Raw genomic sequence first — 27,329 nt, 5'->3', positions numbered from 1 at the left:
AAGAAAATCTGCAGATGCTGCAAGTCTAAAGCAACACACAAAATGCTGGAGGAACTCAGCAGGCCAGGCGGCACCTATGGAAAAAGAGTCAATGTGTCAGGCTGAGACCCATCATCAGTTCTGTTGAGTTCCTCTGGGGTTTTGTGTGTGTTAATTGAACAGCTTAACATATTAAAAAACAATTCTAAATCATTAAATGGTATAACATTTTCATTTCTTTATTTCTGCAGAAAAGCTGATGTACATAAGCTGTTTACCTGCACAATAAGTTCTAATAAATTTGATTGGTATGAATATACATTTGTGTTACAGCAGTAAGGTACCAGGTAGAACCAGCACGTGGAAAAGAGGATGTGAAGCTGCAATTCCTGAACACTTATTTTTATATATTTACAGAGCTAGTATTTAAATGGAGAAATCTTACTACGCTCTACATCAGGAGCTCCCAAACTTTTTTTATGCCATGGATCCCTACCAGTAACTGAGTGGTTGGGAAGCCCTGCTCTGCACAGTGAAGAGGGAAGGAGTGGGGGATGTGGACTTGCATCTGAAGGCAAAGAGTTGAAAGTAAACACTGAACTTTAGTGCAGGCGAGGGAATGTGGTGGGGGGGGGGGGGGGGTGGAGGAGAACATAACTGGGAAGTTAGCCAAGGAGGAAAACCTAAAGGCACCTACAAACTACAGACCTCACAAGGTTCTAAGGAACTGAGAGAGAGTCACTGAGGCAAAGTAATTTTACACAAGTGGCCCAAAGGTCCATGACTGAGGAAACATCCAGTATTACTGGAGAGTGGAAAATGAGGGCAGTTGCCCCAACTTATAGGTACGGCATTCCAGCTGAGGAAGCTTACTTAAACTTGTAAACAGAGACAGGGAGCGTCAGAAGGAGTGGAAAGTGGTGGGTGGCCAAGCGGACTCTGAACTGCTTCAAGGAAGGGGGCCCACATGGGGACTGTAGGAAAAATTAATCTCTGCCCACAATGGATATTTATCACATTTGGTGTTTTAATGCCAGACATTAATTTCAGTATATTAAGACAACAAAATTTTAAGCTTTAATTCATATTGGGTGCCCAGCACCATAGCTGAAGGTTTTAAAAATTCTGACACCTACAACACTTTTAAGAGCAGAAGCTGGAGATATCAGTATATTCAAAACCAGCAGTTTCAGAGTTAATGCTATAAAACTACATTATCCTTAAAACAACAAACCCAGATACGTAGTTTGCTTTCATATAAACTCATTTTAAATAATATGCATAGATTTGAGTCTCTTTCTAAAAGCTATTTACTGTGCTCAAAATTGTAGGCTCTGAAAGAATTCAGTGAGCAGAGGTAAGCATTAAATTAAGAAAATCAGCAGAAGCAATCTACAAGTTATTGAAAGAATACCTTTGAGCTTTAAGGGATTTGAGAGTGAGTATAAAAGGGGGAATTGAAACTAATCCTGAGAAATGTGTCTCAATGTTACCTGCTTGAAAAGCAACCTGTCTAACATTCAAAGTTTATTGCAAAAAATTATGGATAAAATTTTTGCACATCATGTATCAACTCTACAAAATAACAAGTTCAGGAAGTTACTGCACAAATCCTTAACCATATGCCTACATGGCTCACAAAACCAAATTGAATACCAGCATTGTGCATGGGCAGCAAATGCAGCTCTCACTGAAATTAATACAAACAAGGTGTTCTAGCAAATTTCTTTTACGCTAGTAAAGATTTTATTTTCTCTTGTTTAGCATTTAATCTCTCCATTTCATTGATCTTTATTAAAGATAATAGATTTTTTTATTAGTACAGAAATTACTCAGGTTATCAATCTTTCAAATTCTTAATGTGCTTGGGAACTGCTGGTCAATAGGTATACAGCACTTCATACTTTTGAAAGGAGTGGGGGAGGGTTCGAGTGGAATACTTGTTGGGCAAGAGGATGAAAACAATTCAAGCTCCCACCTTTAATCCTATGAGGGATACAAACCATCTCCAGTAGCTGTGGTGGAACTTGTACCTAGGACAGTAACTAATCGCAAGGTCAAGTGGACTCTTGTTTCTGGTCAGTGCTTTGTGAAGTACCATTCTGTATGGACTCCTGCAATGTAAAAATATCAGTGTATGAGGTAGCAATGTGTGCCTGCAACTCCAGTGTACAGAACTCCCACCATAGTGAGTTCAGAACAAAGAACACCAACAATGCAAGTTGGGTCTGCAGACCTCACATTACAGGGACCGTCTTGAGATTGTCTAGTGCTGCCTGGGAAACTGCCAGATGCAGGAAGAGAGAAATAGCTCAGGGTATAGATTAGAGTTCAACTGCCAGCTCTTGGGCCTCATCTAGTGGCAATCACTGCATTGCCTCTGTCAGTTTGTGTTTGTGACTGATATCATAGTATCAAAATGCATTCTATTTAAAATCAAAGAAGCTCCAGCTGCTGAAAATCAGCAATAAAAACAAAATGCTGAAAACTCTCAGCCATTCTCATACAGATTGGCTAATCTGCTGCAAGTCATCCATCTTCCTATTAGCTCAGATTCTCCCCCCCCCCCACCCCCCGACCCTTTACTCACTGGGCATGCCCCACAGCCTTATGCTTTATAAATTGTTTCATTGTTATCACTGTAACTGCCTTCGCTTCATCATAATGTTCATTTTCTCTCTCTCTCCAAATACCCAAAGTCCATGGACTAGATATCCTCGAAAATGTATTCCCATTGCAACCTGGCCTCATCCCATCTGAAATATTCTGTTGTCCTATTCATCCCCCACTCCTAACAAATTAAAACTAACTTCTTTTCTCTCTTTTCCAGCTCTGACAAAGGGTTGCTAATCTGAAACATTAAGTACATTTTTCTATTTGCACAAGCTGCCTGGCCTGCTGAGTGTTTGAGCATTTTCTGATTTTATTTCAGATTACTTTAAAAAAAAAGCATAGAATAGGCCCTTCGACACTGCTCAGTAACCCCGATTTAATCCTGGCCTAATCACAGGGCAATTTACAAAGACCAATTAACCTACCAACCGGACATCTTTGGACCATGTGAGGAAGCCGGAGCACCCAGAGGAAACCCACGCAGTCATGAGGAGAATGTACAAACTCCTTACATGTAGCATTGGGAATTGAACAGGGTCACCTGTGCTGTAAGGTGTTGTGCTAACTACTATGCTACCATGTCACTGTACATTGGAAGTTGGCAACTGGGAATTATATACTCCTGAATTAAACAGGATGCTCTTTAATGTTCCAGCCATCAGCTAAAGAATTCCCATGAAATTATGTAAATTGTTTTAAATCTCCCTCCCTTGACACTCCTGGACACCTTCAAAGAATTAGAATGATAACAACCATCACCAGTGACTCTGGTCAGTGTTGCTAATGTAGAGGCTCAGATGGCAGGGATTTGGGGTACCAAGCTAAGTGTTCCTTCTCCATTTCACTGCCAGGCTTTTGGAACCTATTTACCCTGACAAGCCATACAGCTGACAAATGCTGGGTCTGCTTGTAATGGTTAAAAGACTGGTAGCTCACTTTGGGAAGACATTATAAGCCATAAAAACTGAGAATGAAATACAAGATAACAAAATACCTCTTGCACTTTTTTTGTAGACAGCAGTGATATTGAACTTTGAATTCTGTTTACTAACTGTCATTTTTCTCCTTCCTAGATGGCCTTTCACCTCATGACATAAACCCATGGATCCAGCACTGAGTGACTGTGTTGCTTTTACTTCAGTCCTGGGTTGCAGGAGATGCCTGTGGTCACTGTCTAGAACTGTGCTTCAGTGAAGGCTGTAGCTGCTCTGTGTTTTGCATGGTGCAGAAGATCAAAGCTGCTCTCTATCCTGCCCTGTCTACAACCCTCAGTACCCACAACAGTCCATGAACTCATTTTACCAGTGCTGGCTTAGAACCCTGAAAGCTTCCGATCAGGGTACCTCCTACAGGAAAGATGACCCTGCAGAAGAGCTCTTGCATGCAATTGGCTTACAATGTAGATTCAAGCCAGTACACATTCTTATTTATGTGCTCAAATGTTTATACCACACATTGGACATCTGCTTTCTATGCTTGACACCATTTCCACAACAGGTAAGTCTCAACTTTGATTTAAAAATATAGAACTGTTATCTGGAAATATATAGTCAATTAGCCTTTATCAACTTTGTTAGATGCAGATCAAGACTTGATTTCTGATTGACATTTCTGGAAGTGAGCTGCATTAGTATTTAATAATAATATGGAATATAGGACTGTGGAATTATACCATTTGTTATTCCAGTTGATCCTTTTCCAGGACCTCAAGAACTGGGATTCTCTTTTCCTGCAATCTAAAACCACTGTTCATTTACTTGACCTCCACATTCCTACAAGGGATTTTGCCTTTTTTTAAAATGATTCCATCTTTGGAGACTAAAATTCTTGCAGATTAGCTGGAGTTAAGTAAACACACCTTTCCTTACTTACTGTATTGGCTGTCCCAGTATTGCCCAGTGTCTATTCTGAATTTGTACATATTCAACTATTGTCAATTATTTTCTCACCTGAGTAAACTTGCTTCTTTGGTTTAAGGCTCAGAAGAGGACAAGTATTTAGGTTACTGCAAGACTCCTGAACAGACATCCACACTTGTAATCCATCACTAGTTAACTATCTAAATCATCAGCACTGTGAAATCTGCTCCATGCTTGGGTTCCAGCTACTCGTGTCTAACTTGGCCTCCAGTGTTCACTTTGTCTCATTATAATTATGTTTTGTATCAATTATGCATGTTGACAAAAGTAAAGTCTCAATAACCAGAAAGGAAACTCCATAAACACACATCAGCAGTTTTTCCACAGTATCATCATTACTTCCATCAGATCACAAATAAAGATGTCTTGAGCAAGAGAGAGAGAAGCACATGTTAAAGTGTACGTGTTGATTCATTACAAGCACTTCTTGTCAGGTTAAGTTCCAGGAGGCACCATGAAGTGTAGAATGAAAAGGTGCAGAGAAAGCTATCTAGAAGTGTCTCTCGGTGGACGTTGAAGGATGGCATCTCTTCCAGAATCCAAAAACAAGGAATGACTTTTTTTTTATTAAATGCAGACTGTTGGATAGGCAGAGATATCCAACAGAAGGAACGTTTTATTTACATGGGAGTAGGGCCATAACTTCTTCCATTTGGTGTTTGACCATCTTTGAAATATTTCTTTCCTGAGCTTGTCCTGAAGTTGAGATTGGCCATGTCCTGAAGTACAGTCTTCTATTCATCTGTGGCCGTGTTTGCTGGATTCAGTGCATGCCTGTCTTAATATATACCCATGCACGCACACACACCCACACACATGCACCCACACATACAGACAAGGCACTACTGCCCCATTCATACTATTGCTCATCTAATACCCGCAAACTCCTGGCTTTCATTGAAAAGATGCTGGTACTGGTTAAGGATGTATTCTACAATTTGGTTCTGATAGACCATGTGGATTGTGATGTTTCCACTCTCTGTTTCAGGTTTCAGAAGCGTGGGACCAAACACAATTGCCATACTTTGAGAGCTCATCCGATTTTGGCTGCGGCAATCTACCACACTAGAAAAGAAAACAGATATTGAAATAGGGAAATTTAGGAACCGCATTTGCATCAGCTAACTTTCGTACAACATAAAGTTTCAATTTACTGTGAAGTAACTTCATATTAAATTAGGCCCCCCCCCAAAAAAAAAATCAGCAAATAAATTGTAAAACAAGTATTACAGTTTTTTTTTCAAAAAAATGCAAGTTAACACGACTATTGTGAGACAACCTGAAGCTTTATGAAAACATTAAATGTCATCAGTCAGAAACAGGACCAATGATAGAATTTTCTCTTCATGGCCACAGGGGCCAATTCTAATTGTGGCAACTTGCTGAAATTACATGCAATTACTTGGAGATATAGCACAGAAATATTTGTCTTACATATTCTTGAGCTAAATCCTCAGCAAAACTTGCCCTGGTATTAAATACCACTACCCCTCCTGCAGGCAAATTCCACACTACAAGCAGTTTCTGCATAAATAACTTGCTCCTAATTCATTATTTTTTTATGTCATTATTTGGCCTCCTCCCACTTCTTCCCTATCTTTGCTGCATCAAATCTTCCATTCCATAAGAACAGGAATGGGCCAACTAGTAGTCCCTTGAACCCATTCTGCCATCCACTGAGGTGCTAGTTGACCTAATGCAGAAGCTGATAGAAGAATTGACTATTTTGCCATCCACCACTGAATTAGATCATGGATGATCCTCTACCTCATCCACTTTTCCCAACGATACTGAAGGCCTCTGATTCTCTGCCAGATTTAACCTTGAATTGCTTAATAATAAGTGTCATAGAGAAGAACAATACAGAAATAGGCCCCTTGGCCCATCTAGTCCATTTAAAATGCCTACTCCAAATTGACCTACACGGGGATCAGAGCCCTCAATAACCCTACCATCTATGTACCTATCTAAACTTCTCCTAAATAATGAAATTGAGCTTTCATGCACCACTTACGCTGGGAACTTATTCCACACTCACACAACCCTTTGAATGAAGAAGTTCCCCCCATGTTCCCCTTAAAAATCTCACCTTCCACCCTTAAGCCATGACCTCTGGTTATAGTCCCACCCAATCTCAGGACTGCTTGCATTTCCTGTCTATATCCCTCATAATTTTGTATACCTCTATCAAATCTCCTCTCAATCTTCTACATTCTAAAAAAGAAACTGTGCTAAGCTATTTGATCTTTCCTTATAACTCAGGTCTTTCAGACCCAGCAACATCCTTGTAAATTTTCTCTGCACTCCTTCAACCATATTTACATCTTTCCTGTAGGTAGGTGACCAAAACTGCACACAATACTCCAAATTAGGCCTCACCAACATCTTATACAACTTCAACATAATATCCCATCTCCTGTACTCAATACATTGATTTATGAAGGCCAATGTGCCAAAAGCTTTCTTTACAACCCTACATTGACGCCACTTTCAATATGTACCAATATTCCCAGATCCCTTTGTTCTCCCACACTCCTACCGTTCACTGTGCAAAACCTACCCTGGGGTTGATCCTACTGAAGTGCAAAACCTCACAATTCTCTGCATTAAATTCCATCTGCCATTTCTCAGCCTGCTTTTCCAGCTGATGCAGATCCCTCTGCAAGCCACAATAGCTTTCTTCACTGCCCACTACACCCTCAATCTTTGTGTCATTTGTAAATTCGTTGATCCAGTTAGCCACATTATCATTCAGATCATTGATATAGATGACAAACAACAAAGGACCCAGTACCGATTCCTGCAGCACTCCACTAGTCACAGGCCTCCAGTCAGAGAGGCAACCCTCCACTGCCACTCTCTGGCTTCTCCCACAAAGCCAAAGTCTAATCCAATTTATTACCTCATTCTGAATGCCAAGCAACTGAACCTACTTGGACAAGCCTCCCACACAGTATCTTGTCAAGTACCTTGCTAAAATCCATGTAGTCACCATCCATCTACTTTGCTGATAACTTCCTTGAAAAGCTCTATATGATTGGTTGGACATGATCTTATGCTTGTTTGTACTTTTATATAATTACCTACTGTATATACATGTAATTTTTCAGTGGAATTTCAAGTGGTTACAGGTTTTTACTTTAGAAACTTCTTGGTTTCAGAGGTGAGTATCACATTACTTGAATGGGGGCTATATCTTATTAGTTGATTCAAGCAATGGAACTTTGAAGTAATTTATTGCCATCAGTAAACTGGTATAAGACGACCAGACCATGTTGTTTACTTTCCTTCGTCTTCACCTTCCCATAAGACATAGGAGAAGAATTAGGCCATTTGGCCCATTGAGACTGCTCCATCATTCAATCATGGCTGATCCTTTTCTCCCACTCCCCAGCCTTCTCCCTGCAACCTTTGTTGCCATGGCCAATCAAGAACCTACCAAGCTCTGCCTTAAATACACTCAACAACCCCTGGCCTCCACAGCTGCCTGTGGTAACAAATTCCACAAACTTACCACCCTATGGTAAAATAAATTTCTCCCCATCTGTTTTGAAAGGGTGCCCCTCTATCCTGAGGCTGTGCCCTCTTGTCCTAGATTCCCCCACCATGGGAAACATCCTTTGCACATTTACTATGTCTCAGCATTTCAACACTCAAAAGGTTTCAATGACATTCCCACTCATCCTTGTTAATTCCAGCAAATATAGGCCCTGAGCCATCAAGTGTTCCTCATATGATAAACCTTTCATTCCTGCATCTTTGTGAACCTTCTCTGAACCCTCTCCAATGCTTCCTAAGACTTCCTTTACCTGAAGCTCCATAATCACCTCTGGTTCATTACATAACACACAATCTAGTACAGCTGATCCCCTAGTAGGCTCAACAACAAACTGCTCTAAAAGGTCACCTTGTAGGCATTCAATAAATTCACTCTCTTGAGATCAATTACCAATCTGACTTTTCCTAATCAACCTGCATGTTAAAATCTCCCATGACTATTATAACATTGCCCCTTTGACACACTCTTTTTATTTCCCATTGTAATCTGTGGTCCACATCCCAGCTACTGTTTGGAGGCCTGTATAAAACTGCCATCAGGGCCCTTTTTACCCTTGCAGTTTCTTAACTCAACCCAGAATGAGTCAGCATCTTCCAATCCTACGTCACATCTTTCTAATGATTTGATGCCATTCTTGCCACCCCCTCTGCCAACCATTCTATCCCTCTGATACTATGTGCAACCTTGGACATTCAGCTCCCAACTACAACCATCCTTCAGCCACGATTCAGTGATGGCCACGGCATCATACCCAACAATCTTGAAAACTTGCACTCAATACCATGCTCTGCTTTCGCTATTCCCCATGCCTTATTTTTTTGTCCTTTTAGCGCTTAATAAAATGGCCATAAGAAACAGGTTTTATGCCTCATTCTTGATTTCCAATGGACCTCGTATCAAAAACGCCACAATCCAACAGTTCCAAAGACTATTGACCCGTATGTGAAGAAATGTCCCCCTGCAGTCCAAATGATAAACTCCTATTACCAAGCCTTTGGACCATAATTATAGACTCTCAGATCAAAGGAAACCTCTCTTGATCTCTTGCCAGTGAATAGCTCTAATTATCATATCGCATCTCCTTGCTGCATGGTGGAACACTGCTTAGAGCTTCACAAATCTGGCATGCCGTGTCCATGTGGGTTTCCTCCCACATTCCAAAATGTATGGTGGTTGGAGGGTTAATAGGGCCACTTTAAATTGTCCTGTGCATAAGGAAATAATCAAATCTAGGGGAAGTCGATGGGAATGGGGAAACAATAAAATGGGTTTGACTAGGATTAGCATAAAAATGGATGCTTGATATTTGTTGAGGATCCAGTAGGCTAAAAAGGGGCGTTTCCAAGATGTCTATCTCAATAACTCCCCTGAACAACAATCAATTTGCTGGAGGAACTCAGTAGGATGAGATGTATCTGTGGGAGAAAAGGAATTGTCTATGTGTCAGGTTGAAAATCTGCATCAGGATTTGACCCAAAACATGAACAATTCTTTTCCCCACACAGAAGCTGCTCAACCGGAGTTCCTCCAGCAGATCATTTGTTACTTCAGATTCCAGCATCTGTGGTCTCAATGTCCAGTAGGTATAGGTTCATCATACTCTACCTCTCCCAATGGGACAATCCCATCATCTAGCAATGACACCACTGAATCATGTGCTTCTTCACATGTACTGCCCACTCCCCAAGATAACCAACTCATTATAGGGAGTTAATTGAGAATACATTTATGCAATGAAAGTTTACAGTGTCATTCAAAACTTCAAGACTCCCAGACAGTCCCCAAGTAGCTTTATATGTCAATACATGGAATAACACAGCAAACAAGTTGCATACAAATACGAAAGCAGATCACAGGAATCAAGCACTCAATAGCAGGCTGATTACAGGGCAAAATGCCTGAAAAATTTACATGACAAAGCAGACAGAAGCAGATTGATTGCCATACTTTACTGTAGGTGTCCAGAGTGAAGGTGGAGATACAATATTAAAAAAATAGAAGAGCAAGGAAACATCTTTAGAAAGTCAACAATATAAACTGGGGTTGAGGCGATGAAAAAGCAATAGGAAGATGTGTTGAGAATTATCTTTTTGGATTGACAGTAAGCACTGAAATGAATTTGTTGGGCCAAATGCCCTGCTTGCCTGTGATAAATGTCTTTTTATTATTGGTGAGAACTTTACATATTTTCAAAATGATGAAAGAAATTGGTACAGAGAGAGGATTTTATATTAATTCCTAACCGCAATGGAACATTTCCAAGGCAGTTTGAGGCAAAACATTAAAGATACGGAAAGAGTCAAAAGGGAGAAATCATGTTATTTAAACTAAGTGCAAGAAACAGCAAGAAACAGATCTGAGAAAAGACAAATAGCAGGGATTAAGGAAGATTCAAACTCAGGTCTCCCCGTGTCACCGTCCTTGTCTGTGATTTTCTCCTCTTCTACCTTCTGATTTGACAAAATGTCAAGAACCAACAAAGAGGTATCTGTCACAGCTGCAAATGTGCCTCTTCACATCACCGAAGAAAGCATTAAAGGCAAGGGCCAAAAGAAAATCAGGCAGAGCCTAACTTCACATTCATCACTCTGGGGGATCCCCATCAAAGTTTGCCATCCAGAATGAAGACTGTACTCACTTGCACAGGTGTCTGAAGAGGACTTGCATGGTATCATGGTTGGGTGCTGGAAGCGAACTGATTAATTCCTTCATGTAATTCAAACGCTGAGCAAGATCCACCAGTTCTGCAAAAGAAATTGAGGAATTTGAACATGGAGATAATGAAATCCTAAACACAGATTTTTTGGAAGAAACCTTGGCTTTGCTTGTGTTACGCTGTAAACACAGAACATAGAGTGCAGCACAGGAACAGTCCATTCAGCCTACAATGTTGTGCCAAACCAGCTAGAAAGCAAAATCAAACTCTATCAAACACCCAAACTCTAATCCCTCTTACCTACACCATGTGCCTATCCAAACATCTCTGAAAAGCCCCTAATGTATTTGCCTTTATGCCAGAACAGAGGCAGCACATTCCAGGGTCCACAACTCTGAGTAAAAAACTTACCCTCCTCACATCCCCCTTGCACCTTCATGTATACCCTCTGGTATTAGACATTTCAACCCAGGGAAACAGATACTCTCTGTCCACTCCATCTATTCCTCTCAATCTTGTAAATCTCTGTCAGCTCTCCCTCAACCTCCAGCACTCCAGAGAAAACAACCAGAGTTTATACCTACTAGCAGGCAAATTTAAGTCAACCAAATATTAATGTGAGGAGGACTCACATATAGCTCAGTATTATTGCAGTAGTACATGTTCACATTTGACTCTGTGAATACAAATCCCCTTGGAACCACAGCAGCACTGCTAGTATAGCTACTATGTCACAGCTTCAGTGACTGGTTCAATCCTGCCCACAGGTGCTGTAACTGTGGAGTTTGAACATGCTCCCTATGACTGCATGGGTTTCTTCTGAGTACATTGGTTTTCTCCCACATCCCAATGATGTGTGGGTTAGTAGGTTAATTGGCCAGTGTAAAATACATCTCATCTATAGGAGAGGTGAAACCTGGGCATGCATTGATAGGAATGTGAGGAGAATCAAGTTATGACAGGATTAGCATCAAAATGGGTGCCAGTGCCTGAGGCTACATCCACACTAGACCGGATAATTTTGAAAACATTGGTTTCGCGTAAAAATGATAGGCATCCATACTATGCGTTTTTGAAAATATCTCTATCCACATTGAAACAGGTATTTCGGCGAATCTCCTCCTACTGGGCATGTGCAGGACACATCTACCGAGAACAAGCCACATGTTTGGTGTCGAATCTCGCCGTAAAAGTGCACGTTTATTCAGTTACAGACTAGAAAAACTTAAAACGACGTACAGCTGTTGGCTCTCGTGCAGGAGAACTTAAAAGTAAAAATAAATAAATACTGGAGTGTACGGAGGCAACCGACAGGGAGTTCACAGACAGACTGACCCGGCTGATGACAAACATTGAAAAACTGACTAACTCTGTTGTATTAATAAAGCCCCTTGTTAAATGAATAAAACATGTCTGCATCAGTGTTATCTTGTATTTCCATACAATGTTACATAAGGCTGTTACACATCTATTGTCAGAGAAGTACTTGCATAAATAGGTAAACCACCTTCATATGAGCAAGGACAGAAAACAGGGCAAAGTGAGTATACTTAATTCAGTAAGTTATGGGTCAAAGTATTTGGTGAGTACATTTCTAACTCTTCTGGCATCAGTCTCTTTGCCATCTGTTCTAAAATTGTTAGGTTGCTTTCAAGAAAACAATGAAATGACGCGCTGCCGTCTGATACTGTTTTCAGAAGTCTCCGGTTACCCCGTCCACACTGATCTGCCCAAGCAGCTTTTTCAAAAATACCCACCCTGGAAAGCGTTTCTGAAAAGCTCCGGTTTCGGGGGATGAAAACCCCGTTTTAGTGTGGACGGAGGGTAAAAAAAGAGAAAAAGCTTTGGTTACAGATTTATCCGGTGTAGTGTGGATGTAGCCTGACTGTCAGTTGAAGGGTCTATTCGTGCCCTGCATCTCTGATTTTTAAGCTAAACCCTCATCCCAATGCAAAGAGGCTCTAGTTGGTGACCAGTACCAAAACAACTGCTAAAATTCAATTAGTGCACACTTAATATTGACAGAGCATGTAATTCACTTTAGATAACAGCTCTGAATGCAGAGACAAAGTCTATATAGCACAGAAACAGGCCTTTCAGCCAAACTTGTTGACCAATGAGCTACTTCCAATTAGAGTCATAGAGAAGTAGAGCACATAAACAAGCACATCAACCCATCTAGTCCATGCCAAACCATTTAAACCTCCTACTCCCATCAACCTGCACTGGGACCATAACCCTCCATACCCCTACCATCCAAACTTCACTTAAATGTTGAAATCAAGTTTGGGTGCGCCACTTGCGCTGGCAGCTCTTTCCACACTCTTATGGCCCTCCCCTTGAAATCCTTTCCTACCCATGTATCAAAGATCCAAGATAGATTTAAAAGGTGGAAAGATTCTTGAAAAAACACTTAGTACCTTCCTACAATCCTTCCAATATCTTTTAAAATACATCTTTTTGGTTAGTCTTAGACCATCTTTGGCTGTACATTGCTGCTTCCGACCCTAAGTGACTGAAACCTCTGCTCAGTGTCAAAAAGATTCATTAAATTACCCCATTTATAAAGAAGCCTCTTATATACATGCTTTGAAGGAGATGGAATAGGAAAAAATACATTGTGTTTCTAATCCACAACTATCTTTTTCTGCAGCAAACCATCCAGAAATACAAGTGGCCTCCTAGATATGACCTTCTCCCCTGCAGCATCTAACATGGCAATTTTAACTTGTCAATCAGCATCATTAAACCTACATAATCACTTTGTGCATTGATGCTTGCAAATTCAGTATCACAGCGCTGTCCACAAAATATTGCAACAGGCTGGGGTTTTACACTTCCTGCCAATGGAGCCCCACCCATGCTCGCAGCTAACCCACATTGTTAATACAAACTGAATTCAGCAACAAGGCTCTGCATGTTGACAAGGCCTCAAGCAAAATGGAATACACTAATGCCAGAGGCAGATCAAAACAAGCCCTACCCACAAAACACCTGACAATCACTGCCAGCTGGCTGAGATATACAGTACCTCTTAGCTGATTGGCTGACCTATTTAAAGACTTTGAAAGCTTCTGACATACAGAAACATTCAATAACATTTAGACATATTGAAAACAATAAGCAATTACATTTCAAAATGGATTTAAGCAATTGAAGGTGCTCATTTTATAAAAAAAAGTCATTTATATTATTCAATAGATCTGTCTGCTCTTCTGAGGAATTTTGCTCCTTTGCAATGAAGCAATTATCCTTTTCACCATCTAACCTGGAGCAGGTTTAGTGAGCAGATATCCCTGTTTAAGTGCTGGTGAACTACCTCCAAGCCACATTCTAGTTTAGGAGCTCAGCATCTCATCGGCAAAATTCCAATAAGTAGCTGGCTGTTTTGCGACTTTCCAGTTTGTTCCAAACATACAAACTTTCTTACGTTTATGGAAGAACTGCCAGCATTTCCTGGCAACCACTGGCCATTACCTTTCAGAGAAGGAAATGCTTAGTTATTGTTTATACCCAGTCATTTTTACTGACTTTCTTTCTCCCTCAGTGAGTTTATCCAACCCATAAGTATGAGTTATTTTAAATTGCAAAAAGTGATACTCAACAGGTTGGGAATAGTACAAAAAAGACCCATTAACTGTCGGATGGCAGGGTGGAAGTGTAAGGTGCTCTTTCCCTCTGCTGGCCTGAAGAGTATTGATAATGGCTGGGGTCATCCATCTTGTAAAGACACTGCCTAGAAGGCAATAGCAAACCAGTTCTGTACGAAAATTTGCTAAGATCATGGTCAACCATGATCACCTACATCATATGACATGACACATAATGAATGAACAAATATTAATCGTGGAGAGGCAAAATACATATGCAGAGAAATATATACTCTCACAGTCACATGTGCATGCAGAAAGATTATCAGAAGGCTGTTCTGGAGTATGAATTAATCAGTAGTTGCAACAGCTCCTCTAGTCTCCTAGTCATGCAAGGCCATCAAAAGAACTCAAATATTATGTAAAAGTCTTGCATGTAGCTGCATTCATTGTTCTTGCTTTCCAATGGTGTGAAGTTTTAAATTTGGGAATAATGCAGTTGCAGGCATTAGCCAGTAGATGGACCTGCAATCAAGCTTAATCACAAATTCAGTTTACTTTTTAATTGTACAATCATCAACTCATTGGCAACTTAACAGTTTTAACAGAACTTGTTAGCAAAAATAGAACTACCAAAATAACATTACAGTTTTACTAGAGATTCAAAAGAGTGCAAATACTGGAAATCTGGAGCAACACACCAAGTAGCTCCTTTTCACTTACTGATTGCAGCAATGAAATTGTTGAAATAGTTGTAAGGGAAGAGTGGCTCTGGCAGCTCCCGGAAGAAGAGCTTCAGAGCCCCTGTGATAACATGAACATCATCCCATGGGCCCTCCTCGAGGTTCACATTCTCATCTGCAAGGAAAGAGGGAAAGCACAAACAAGTTTACCTTTCATTGGGTCATTGCCATGTTAGATGTTGATGGTCCTCTATTGTTCATCAAGGATTGCCGATGAATTTATTGATGCCTCACCAATTAACCTTTGCAGATAAGGTCACTCCCATGCTGCCTGGAGCTGAGAAATCGCCAAGCTGACTGATACTCATGAGACAGTGCTAGGAGTTGCCAGAGCCAACAGATCCCTGGAGGATCCATTATGAAGGAGTATACTGTAATGTGGCTTGAGGAGATCAGCTCCAGCTTTGATCCCCTAAATAGTCAAACAGCTCAAATACTGCATATTCATTGCCAAAGCTTACACCAAGAATAGCCGGTTAGAACCAAACCTCTGGATTGTTTGTAGGCAGTGGGAGGCCGAGTTACTGAAAACTGGAAGGAAGAAAAACATCAAAATGAACTTCCAGCTTTCCATCCAGTAACGTACCTCTTCAAGGACATGAAATATGAAAATAAACAAAAACACTAAAGATGCCGGAGAGAAAAAAAATTAGGTCAGGCAGCATCTGCGAAGAAACAAACAGTCAAAGCCCTTTCATGTTCTTTGGTAATGTGGCTCTATGCTGCAAGCCTCACCTTGAAAAGAGAGGTTGTGAGTTTCAGAGACATAGGCAGGTATGAGGCCAACAGTTCAGTACCGAACAGGCAGACCTGTACAACTTGTGGTTGAGATGGCATACATTGAAATTGTGCAGGTAAGTGAGATCAGCAGGAGTAGGAAATTGATTATCAGCATGGACATGGTGGGGCCAAGGGCCTGTTTCTGGGCTAGATGACACAATGGCTCCCATGACACCATAAAAGCACATTTCTTATGTACCAACAGTGACCATTACTCCACCATGACAGTTCAAAGCCCAGCTGTGAAAGGAGGAAGGTTGGGCATGGGGCTAGCAACCCCATCCCATAAAAATCCCAGCACTACAGGAATGCCAATAGAAGCTCCAATGGCCTCATCCCTGGGAGAGGAAGGATCTTCAATGGGCTATGGCTTGAAAGACTGGCCCAGGAGAGAGGACGCTGTTAGCAGCCTATGCCCCAGTAGAGGTGATGGGCTCAAGAAGAAAAAGACCATACAGGTAATAAATGACATCAAAGTGTCCTAAAATCCAAAATGTCCATATAAAAAAAAAGAAAAACAATGTGACATTTGGGGAGAATGAGCTTTTTAAATTTGCAGGTTAAGTTAGTGGTGTGCATTTACTCTGGAATGAGGGTGAATTTTGATTCTCAAAAGAAGCAAAATTCAAGATTCCAGATTGTTTTACGTCATTTCCTGTGCACAAGTGTAAAGAACAACAAAATAATTGTTACTCCGGATCCAATGCAGCATAAAAAAAATCCAAAAGATAAATAACATAATAATAATAAAAACAGAATAACTATTAATACATAAGATAGCTTATATACATAGATTGATTGTATGTCCATAAAGTTAGACAAGGCCCGACCTAGTAACTAACCCCAAACCCTGCTCAACTACCAGCTCTGTAGTTGGTACCTTGGCAAGGCATGTACAGGTCAGGAGGTTAATTGGTAACATGGGTGTAATTGTGCACCATGGACCCATTGTGCCATAAGGGCCTATCACCATGCTGAATCTCTAAAAACCCAAACTTGATCTGATCTTGTTTCCTACTACTCCTTCAAACCAATCTTAAGGTATTTACCAGGTTAACTGCATAGACACAGACCACTATCATGTGAACAAACTCTTCAAATTAAGATGGCCCTTACCGTGATTGACTTTGAATCGTAGCTTCTGGATGATAGCCAGATTCCCACTGACTCGGTATAAACCATCGATATCCAAACCTATGGCACAAAGAGAGGGAAAGTCATTAATTAACTTTTACATGGTTCATACTCAACCAGAATTGCGTTGAGAAAATAGTGGTTTCAAACATGGCTATTAGGAGGCAATAGTATCATGAAATTACATTAGTATCAAATCATTACATACAAGATCATTAGCAGTAGATCCTGCAATGACACAGAGAATACTTTGACCAGACAATACAGAGAAGGATAATTCAGTTCAACTAATTCATCCTGTTATTAATACTTCATGCAAGGGCTCTCCCATCCTATCATTATAATCTTCTATTTTCTCTCCCTCCCCATTTCCAGTCCCCTTGCTTCCCCCCCCCTCCCTCTCTCACCTTCATAGCATCCATGCGACTTGCCCCAAATGCTCATTGTAATCTTAAGCTCTATGCATCTCAAAAATTCTTTTAGTAATTTTAAATTTAAAATCACATATGAGCTCTCTTTAAGCCAGTTAGTGGGTCAGCTGATTGCAGCCAGGAGTTGCTGGACATCTATGGAGCTGGACTTGTTGTGCACTGGGTTGCAGCCTACTTCAGCCACCCAGGGAAAAAGGTACCAGAGAGGGGTGTGCGGTCCAATGGACAGTGCCAGTGATTGTTTTGGATGTTCCTGTTGTGTTCACAAGACCTTGTTGGACTTTGGTAATATAGTACACTGCAAGCCCGATTCACTAGTTTATTGGTGAGACCGATGGCTTGGCCTCGTTTGTTGCGCGGACCAGGCCGTCGTGCCTCCGGGTTGCCTGTTGCGGCCACCGGGGAAGATGACGCCAGAGCTGGCTGTGTGTCACTGGAATCCATACTGGGTTTTTAGTGTGGCTTTCCAGTGTTCACTTGGTAGAAGACAAGCTGGATTGCATTTGCCGCAGCTGCAATTGCGCGAAATGAGGAATTGTGCGCGCTTGTTCTTGCAGAAATGTGGCTCTGGGACAACATCCCATGCATCATTAATCTACAGGCCAGGACACTCAGGGGCTTGGGCTATCCTATTACTTTTTTTTTTGTAACTATGTTTGTCGCCTATCATATGTGCTATATGCACTGTATCTGATGCTTGGCACCATGTATTGCACCCTGGTACCAGAGGAACACTGTTTTGGTTGGCTGTATTCATGTGTATGGTTGAACGACAATTGAACCTGCACTTGAGATATGGAGATGATCACTATGCTTCAGGGTACTAGGCTCACTGGGCAGAAAAGTGCTGTTAAGAACACAGCCACCACTTTACTTCCCCATGATATACATTCTAGAATCAGCAAGTCTCTACTTGGACTCTGATCTAGGGACTGTGTAAGACTACATGAGAATTATGTGGAAGATATGCCTGACATTTAGCTTCCATTAATTATTGGATCTCTCTTAGCTGACAGCATCACATAAGCAACGCCACATTTGTCTGTGCATTGGTAACTCTCACTCACCCAAATACATCTCCACTCTGGTTTCCTTTCCAACCCACGTCTGGCTCTCTCTGGAGTTCACGCTGTTAAATCCTTAGCCATTTCTTGCTGGCCACATTGGCAGCAAATGTGTGGGTTTCACTCAGCATGGTTCTGACACTCCTCTCTGCTGCTACACCACCTGTGTTGTGGAGATCTGTGTGCCAGAGGGTCTGCCTGCGGTCAAGCTATTTGCAAGCCAGGTGAGAACATGAAACAGACTAGAAGCAATGGTTTCATGCATCTCAGATATTACCTGCTCTCTTATGGCCCACACAGTACTTTCTCAGCCTCCTCATCAGATCCTATTTCCCAGCATCACTCCCAAGCCCAAAGGACAGAGAGGATTCAATGGCTTATGTATTAATTCAACAAACTAGCCAGTTCCTGGAATATCTGGGTCTATCTGACCATCATCCCTTCATTTCAGGTTCTACCTCTGCTCTCCCGCAACTCTCCACACTTTCAGTTCTAATGCAGGATCTCAATATGAGGTATCAGTCAGCCCCTTGCCTTCACAGATACTACCTGACCTACTCATTTCCTCCAGTTTGTTTCTGTGAACACAAATGGTCAGCAGGCAGATAACAGCAATTAGGAAGTTCAATGGAATGTTCACCTTCGTTGCAAAGAGTAGGGAGGATTTGATACAACCTTGGAGTGCTGCTGACACCATGCCTGTGTAAAGCCTTGCTCTGTTTTTAAGGATATGCTCGAGGTGTTCTAAAGGTGGTGCAGAGAAAGTTCACTGCTTGATTCCTGGGATGAACAGATTGATGTATAAAAGGAAGCAAAGGTTGACCTGTATTCATCGGAGTTCCAGAAAAGCAGGTGATCTTGCACACTTCAGTACAATTCTAGGGGTGGGGGGGTTTATTGACAGAAAGGGTGCTGAGAGGATGTTTTGTCTTGTGGGAGTACCTTGAAATAACAGGGTACAGTTGCAGAATAATGTATTTCCATTTAAGATGGAAATGGAAGGGAATTTCTTCTCACAGTGAGCCAAAACTCTTTTGAATTTTGTACCGCGAAGAGCTGCAGAGTCAGAGAGTGACAGACCTTTGAACTACAAGGGAGTAGGAGGGTAGTGTTGAGGCAAAGATTAGATTAACCATGATCTTATTGAATGGCAGAGCAGTTCTGAGGGGCTGACTGTTTTTAATGAGCAAGTGAAAGTAAAATCCAGAGTAGACAAGAAATGCGTGGAAAGCAAAGGCTTAGAGAATTAATTATAAGCAAAAATTATACAGATGCTAACATTTTATGAATGGGGAAGATCAAAGAGATGATTGCATAGAAGAGAAAAGCAGGGCATTTTCCCCCCATCATTTGTGTCATTGGGTGATGAGGAGTAACCATGGAGAATGGACATGAAATTGTATTCTTTGGGTAGCAACTGGTCTGAGATGTGTACCTCGACATATCAGCAATGGAATATTACCTCGATTCTCTACGGCTTGAATGCATTTCAATACAAAGCGTGGCACGGTGGTGCCCTCCCTCCGACACAGGTCCACCAGATTGCAGCCAAATATCTGGTCTGGAAAATGAAAACCACACACGGCACTGAATGACAGAGAACCTCATTCACCTTACTGCTCATAACCGACCAAAGTGAGCAGAATTACAAAGAGTGAGCTGAAAACTCTAGACGTATACCAGTGGAAGAATGGCCTTTTAGTCAGGTGAGTTTAGCAAGCCCAATGTATATCTATTCAGTCTGCATCTAGATTCAGAATACAAATGTATTCAGCTCTAAAAACATTAACGAAGATGTATTTTTTTCCTCAGTCTAAAACTCATATGGACAGAGTATTCATGATAATATGCATGGTTACATTAACACTGGCAATATAGACACACCAATATACCAATGGCATAAGGTGCACTAAAACATATTAGTTAATGGGATTGCTCAGTGAACTGTGAAAGAGGCCATTCAGCCCACTTAGTCTATGTCATTAGGCCAAATGGTAATCTATATTAACAACCAATATATTAAGAAAAGCATGCATAATGGTAGAGTTGATTATGTTATCATGGATAGCATATAATGTAGACCATCACATTCACATGGCATTGCAGTGATATTCAAATTCTTCTGCTGATTGTGCAATCAATCAGTACTGGATAGAGTGAAGGGTAGTTCTGATGCAGGGTTTCAACCCAGAACATCCTCGCACAGATACTACTCAACCTGCTGAGTTCCTCCAGTAGATCACGTGTTGCTTTGGATTCCAGCACAAGCAGTCTCTTGCGCATCCATCAGAAAAGAATATCTCATAAGTGACTAAACTGGTCACTCACTGAAAACCACCAAAGTTCAAAGTAAATTTATTATCAAAGTACATACACATTACCATTTACAACCCTGAAATTCATCTCCTTGCAAACATTCACAGTAAATACAAAGAAACAAAAAAAACAAGAAGAAAAATAATAATAAATAAATAAGCAATAAATATCGAGAACATGAGAAAAAGAGTCCTTCAAAATGAGTCCATAGGTTGTGGGAACAGTTCAGTGCTGGACTTAGTGAAATTATCCCTTCGGTTGACCAAGAGCCTGTTTGTTGAGGGGTAGTATCTGTTCTTAAACCTGGTGGTGTGGGTCCTGAGGGGCACCAGTGCCTTCTTCCTGATGGCAGCAGCGAGAAAAGTGCATGGTCTGGATGGTGGGGACCCTTGATGATGGATGCTGCTTTCCTGCGACAGCACTCTGTGTAGATGTGCTCAATGGTAGGGCAGGTTTTACCCATGATGGACTGAGCCATATCCATTACTTTTTGAAGACTTTTTCATTCAAATGCATTGGTGTTTCCATACCAGGCCGTGATGCAACCAGTCAATATACACTCCAACACACATCTATAGAAGTTTTAGATGACATGCCAAATCTTCACAAACATCAAAGAAAGTAGAGGTGTTTCTGAGCTTTCTTTGTTATGGCATTTACATGCTGGGCCCAAGACAGGTCCTCTGAAATGATAACACCAAGTAATTTCAAAGTTGCTGACCCTCTCCACCTCTGATCCCCGATGAGGACTGGCCCATGGACCTCCTGCTTTCTCTTCCTGAAGTTAACAATCAGCTACTTGTCTTGATGTTGAGTGACAGGTTGTTATTGTGGCACCACTCAGCCAGATTTTCACTCTCCCTCCTATATGCTGATTCACCGCCATGTTTGATTTGGTCAACGACAGGGGTGTTGTCAGCAGACTTAAATCTGGCATTGGAGCTGTGCTTAGCCTCACAGTCATAAGTGTAAAGTGAGTAGAGTAGAGAGCAAAGCACACAGCCTGGTGGTGTACCTGTGCTGATGGAGATTGTGGAGGAGATGTTGTTGCCAATCCAAACTGACTAGGGTCTGCAAGTGAGGAAATAGAGGATCCAATTGCAAGAGAATGTACTGAGGTCAAGTTCTTGAAACGATTAGTTTTGAGGGGTACGTCAGTATTGAATGACGAGCTGTAGTTGATAAAGGGCATGCTAACTAACACAGCTTTACTGTCCAGATGTTCCAGAGTTGCCAATGAAATCATTGAGACCAGAACTCCACCAACATTTCCTTAATATAATGTAACATTTCCTCCATCAAACAATTGCTATTTTCTCTTTTGATTTTTCAGCAGCTGCCAGTGAAATGCACACTTCATCGCTCACATTTGGTACGTTGAATCACACCTCACTGCACAACAGCTATTATGAGCACAGAGGCACACAAGTAGGAATGAGTGCTGAAGAGTTATATATTGTGTGGACCATACTGCTGCCTGGATCAGAGGCAACAGTGTGCAGTCTAACAGCAAATAATCATCTTAGTTGCTTTTCTTGTAATCACAAGACCCTATTGGACATTGTTAATGTGGAATGCTGCAAGTCTGATTCACTACTTTATTGGCGGACAGCAGGGGCAGACAGTGGGCGAGTTGCATGGCCTCATTCATAGTGGGGACTAGGTCTCAAGCCACAGTGTTGCCTGTTTACAGCCGCCCGTGAGAGAGGCAGAGTCAGAATGCTCCAATGGAGTGGTGAGGCTCTGTGTCCAAGCTGGTGTTGATGCTGCCCCCAGTGCTTGCTCAGAAGAGTACAATCAGTATTGTGTTTTGCTGCAGATTTCTACAACATTCCCGGACTCAGGGATTTGGACTATATATTTTTGTGAGAGTGTATTTTATTGATATTTTTTATGTGCGTGCTATCTCATTTGTGCCTTGTGCTTTGTGTGACCATTGGTACTATGCATTGCATCTTGGCCCCAGAGTAACACTGTTTTGTTTGGCTGCATTATGGGTATGGTTGTATGACAATTAAATTTGAACTATGAACTAGGAATAGATGCACAGATATTTGCATAATTTGCTTTCTGCAATCCTCACCGCTATCTATATTTTCCTGTGGTTTGTTCACCCAGTGGAAACAGGATGTCCATTGCTGATTATCAGCTTACTGCAGCATTATGCAGACAATACATTTCTTTAGAGAACAAACAGGAATGCAACACCATGCAGAACAATTATCCTTGGGGCTTCCTGTCCTAAAGCAGATGCATCTTGCTTAACCTGCAATATGGTAAAAGCATGAAGTTCAGGTTAGTGTCAAAGTGATCGCAGGACATTCTTCTACCAGGCTTAGAAACCATGAGCAAATTGTGGCTGGGATACTTCAGTATTTAATAAGATGTTGCTGATAAGTGGTGACTCCGTGTGCAGCTCCAATGAGAATCATCAAATATTCCCATTTAGGACAATTACAGCTGAAATCCACAGTCACAGGCTGATGCACCATCAATAACTCTCTGAGATGGGAGGCGAACGATATGCTTTTATTAGCTGCAAGAGACCACCACACAACATCCTGGAGACTGAGGGAGGAGCAGTGCCTCCAATCGCCTTTATACAGGGTCTGTGGGAGGAGCCACAGGAGCAGTCAGCAGAGGGGCGTGTCCAGACAGATATATGTAGTTCACCACACAGGCACAAGTAAGCAATATAATTTTAAGACAATTAAAAAATCCATCAATCCTCAAAAATCGGTGGCCTCCAGACAGCAAACTCAGGACACGAGCATAGTTACCCTTTAAGGAAAACGAAGCGTGGAAGGCAAGCTAGTTTGCAAGTACGATGAAACATAGAGCCCTCAGACCCTCTGCTCCTGTCTTTCCTGCTAGCCAATGTATCATCTCTGGAAAATAAAACTAAAGATCTCAGAGCAAGGTTGCAGTACCCGAGAGACATCAAGGACTGCTATGTATTTTACTTCATGTAAACATGGCTATCCCCTGGCATTTTAGACACAATGCTGCAGCCTGGGGGCCTCTGCCATTGATCACAAAGACTGGACAGCTCAGTCTTTTAAAGATAGAGGAGGTGGAGTATGCATCATGATTAACTCATCAAGGTGCACAGACAGTGTGGTATTATCGCAATCCTACTCACCCACCCTGGAACATCTAGTGGTCAAATGTCGTCCATTTTATCTGCCAAGGGAGTTTTCCGCTATCATCTTGTTAGTGGTGTACATTCCACCTCTGGCCAACGTCAGTCAGGCACTGGGGGAGCTGAGCACCGGGATCAGCTCTCATGAAACAGCATACCCTGATGCCTTCCCCATCATTGTGGGGGATTTCAACCAGGCCAGCTTGAGATCTCTGGACAGATACCACCAACATATCACCTGTGGAACCAGAGGAGCCAGCACACTTGACCAACGTTATACCACCATCAAGAACACTTACCGTGCCGTCCCACGCTCACACTTTGAGAAGTCCGATCACCTGGCTGGACTTCTACTCCCGGCATACAGCCAGCACCAGTGGTGAGGACCAGGAAACTATGGTCAGGGGTGGCATAGGAGCTCTTACAGGACTGCTTTGAATCCGTGGACTGGGCAATATTCAGGGATTCACTTTCCAATCTGAATGAATACACCACAGTTATCACCAACTTCATCAAGACCTGTGTGGATGAGATGTGCGGTACCTTCAAAAAGATAACGGACATATCCAAAACAAAAGCCGTGGATGAGCCTGGAGATTGATAGCCTGCTGAGGGTTAGATCTGTGATATTCAAGACTGGTGATCCAGAACTATAGGAGAAGTCCAGGTAAAACTTATGGAAGGTCATTTTAAGAGCAAAAAAAACAATTTAGGTTGAAGTTAAAAACAGAATTGGACGTATGTCAGCTCTAGCAGGGTTTGTAAACTTAACATCATGAGCTCAACCCTTTTTATGCACGCTTGGAAAAAGAGAATAAAATGACACCTGTGCAAATCCCTGCAGCATCTGATGACCCTATGACCTCTGAAGGGTGGCCGAACTCAGAACATCTTTCAAGAGGGTGAACACTTGCAAGGCAGCAGGCCCTGATAGGAAACTGAAAATCTGTGCCAAGCAACTAGTAGGAGGAGTGATGAAGGACATCTTCAATCTCTCACTGCTGCAGTAGGGGGGTTCCCACCTGCTTCAAAAGGACGACAATCATACCAGTGCCCAAGAAGAGCAGGCTGATCTGCCACGATGACTATCACCCTGTTGCACTCGCATCTACTGTGATGAAGTGCTTTGAGAGGTTGGTCATGGCCAGAACCAACTCCTCCCGAAGCAAGGACCAGGACCCAGTGCAATTTGCCTGTTGTCGCAATAGGTTTACAACAGATGGAATCTCACAATCTTACTGTAATTTATAGTTTTTTTTATTTTAATATATTGCAATATACTGCCGCTGCAATGCAAATTTTATGACATATGCCAGTTATATTAAACCTGATTCTGATTTAAAACAAAATGGCTGATAAGTGAAAATTGCCCAGTGACCTCCATCAGTTGCTGTTCTTCAGCAGTACTCTGAGCCTTACCTTGAATATAACCTTTCTCCCTCACAGACTGCAGTGTGGGTCTCCGCTGTAGGAACTTTTTTAATTTGGTTTTCACCTTCTTGGTGTCTGCAGTTTCAGTAGTATTGACCCCAGGGTTCTTCAAGCTAACTGATGTGAGGAGATGAAAATCAATGAATCAATACCAGCAGAATTGTATGCAATAAAATTCACCAAGTTTCAGCAGTCTGCAACAGCAAAATGTGATGCTGTGTTCCACTGCTCTGACCACAGACTTGCACATTCTCTTATTCATATATTTGAAGGCTTCTGTCACTGCCTTTCAGACAGTCTAGACCTTAATGCCACGTGGCACAATCATCTCTCCTCTCCTTCACTGTCCTCTTTAAACCAATGTTAGTTTATGTCCTTCGTTCACCACTTCTCCTAAATACACTTCTCTGTATTTATTGATTGGCCAGCACTGCAGATTTGCAATCAGGGCTTCGATGGCTTCAAGGCTTGTTCCGTTGCCAATGAAGTATTTCCCCAAGTTCACAGTTAATGCATTACAGTGGCAGCAACAGCCACATGGCAAAATCCCACAACACCAATGACCAGTGCACTGATAACAAGTTAGTGAAATATACTGACGAATATTTACCATGACTCAAAGAAAATTACCAACCCCTTTCTTTGAATAATACCACTGTCCCTTTTATATCCCTAGGTATGGATAATCCATCAATGTGTCAGGCACATGGACTCGAATTGAATAGAGATATGTGGGTCAAATGCAGGAAATGACATTAGCATCGATAGGGATTGCAGTTGGCAAGGATGAGTTGGGCCAAAGGGCTCTATGCCAGTATCTCCTTCAATGGAACACTTGAGAAGACATTGGAGTGGCAGTTTAGATTTTAAAATCCCTGAACTGGGATTTAACTCAGAGATCCAAATGGTTGGAAAACATTGTCCCGCAAATGAAAGCTGGGGCAGATTACCATGAGTCAAGCCACTGAGTTAACTTTGAGGAAATAAGAAATGTAGTCATGGGAAGACAGCAGGGAGACAAACATATAGTGAATACTGGGGAGGGAAGCATGTAATGGGGTGGGTGGTGCTGGGGTGTGAGGGAAAAAGAGGAAGAGGAGCTGCTTCATGTCTACACAAGATAACTTCACCATTATTTGTTTATCTTTGAAAATTGTCCAATTCCCATAAAATTTGTTATGGTGGTGTGACAAAAGCTAGGGATTAAATCCCATAATATTTGAACAATAGATTTCTGTTAATTATATGATAATGTGAATTCAATCACATTGAAAGTTGATATGTCACTCAACCCTTCCCCCGCCCTACCATCAAAATGAACATTTCCAGATGCTTTCTAGTTTCTCTAGAATTCAAGGAAGCACCCAGCCCAGGTGACCTTGTGAATACCAGCATCGCAACTGCTATTCCAGAACAGTTTAACTTCACCTTTCAAGCTGTCAGTTAGGGTCTGCCCCCAATGGTCTCTGCTCTGGCTCAGATTGGCCTAAAGTTGCTGACCGTCCTATACCTGGTTACCAAGAGCAACAGGGAGCATAGTTTTGGTGTTGGAGATATACAATGGGCTACTTTAAGCTTTGAGCAAATCCAGGACCACTTTTTCAGCCTTCTGCACACAAGGCAAGATTGAAAGTTTTTATCACTCTTTTCTCAGAGATGTTACTTACAGGACTAGGTCTCAGAGCATTTGTGACTAAATTTATTTTGTCCAATGTGTCCTATTCCATTTGATATTATTCTTTTGTATCACTGATGACACGTAAATAAGCACCTCAAAGTTATCCAGAAACTTACAGCGACTTTGCTTCTCATCCTTCTCTTTGTTGTTGAGCTTCTCCGGAGCAGCTATATCATAAGCAGAATCAACTTCATCTGTACTCACTGTGTCCATCTTAAAGGCAAATCAAATGATTAATGATAAAATATTTGCATAGTGCAGAACCCATTTCAAATGCATATTACAGGTTGTTTT

At 41.6% G+C, this 27,329-nt stretch overlaps 1 protein-coding gene across 3 annotated transcripts in view; it reads right to left on the bottom strand.

Moving 5' to 3' along the window:
• Nucleotides 1-348: 348 nt before the first annotated feature.
• arhgap27 (Rho GTPase activating protein 27) overlaps nucleotides 349-27,329 on the bottom strand; it is a 245,426-nt gene continuing 218,445 nt past the window's right edge. For 2 of the 3 annotated variants that reach the window (XM_059955699.1, XM_059955700.1), the window contains 7 exons: nucleotides 27,152-27,248; nucleotides 25,346-25,474; nucleotides 19,931-20,029; nucleotides 16,956-17,033; nucleotides 15,040-15,174; nucleotides 10,709-10,814; nucleotides 349-5,576 (listed from right to left, as the gene is read on the bottom strand). In XM_059955699.1, coding sequence (XP_059811682.1) covers nucleotides 5,378-5,576; nucleotides 10,709-10,814; nucleotides 15,040-15,174; nucleotides 16,956-17,033; nucleotides 19,931-20,029; nucleotides 25,346-25,474; nucleotides 27,152-27,248 — 843 coding nt within the window. In that variant the 3' untranslated portion in view covers nucleotides 349-5,377. The remainder of the gene's footprint in view (nucleotides 5,577-10,708; nucleotides 10,815-15,039; nucleotides 15,175-16,955; nucleotides 17,034-19,930; nucleotides 20,030-25,345; nucleotides 25,475-27,151; nucleotides 27,249-27,329) is intronic. The other variant, XM_059955701.1, reaches the window with a different exon arrangement.

The sequence above is a fragment of the Hypanus sabinus genome, chromosome X1, assembly GCF_030144855.1.
Source record: "Hypanus sabinus isolate sHypSab1 chromosome X1, sHypSab1.hap1, whole genome shotgun sequence".
Classification (NCBI taxonomy): Eukaryota; Metazoa; Chordata; class Chondrichthyes; order Myliobatiformes; family Dasyatidae; genus Hypanus; species Hypanus sabinus.
Note: the sequence above shows the minus strand (reverse complement) of the source record. Positions and strands in the feature narration are given on the sequence as shown.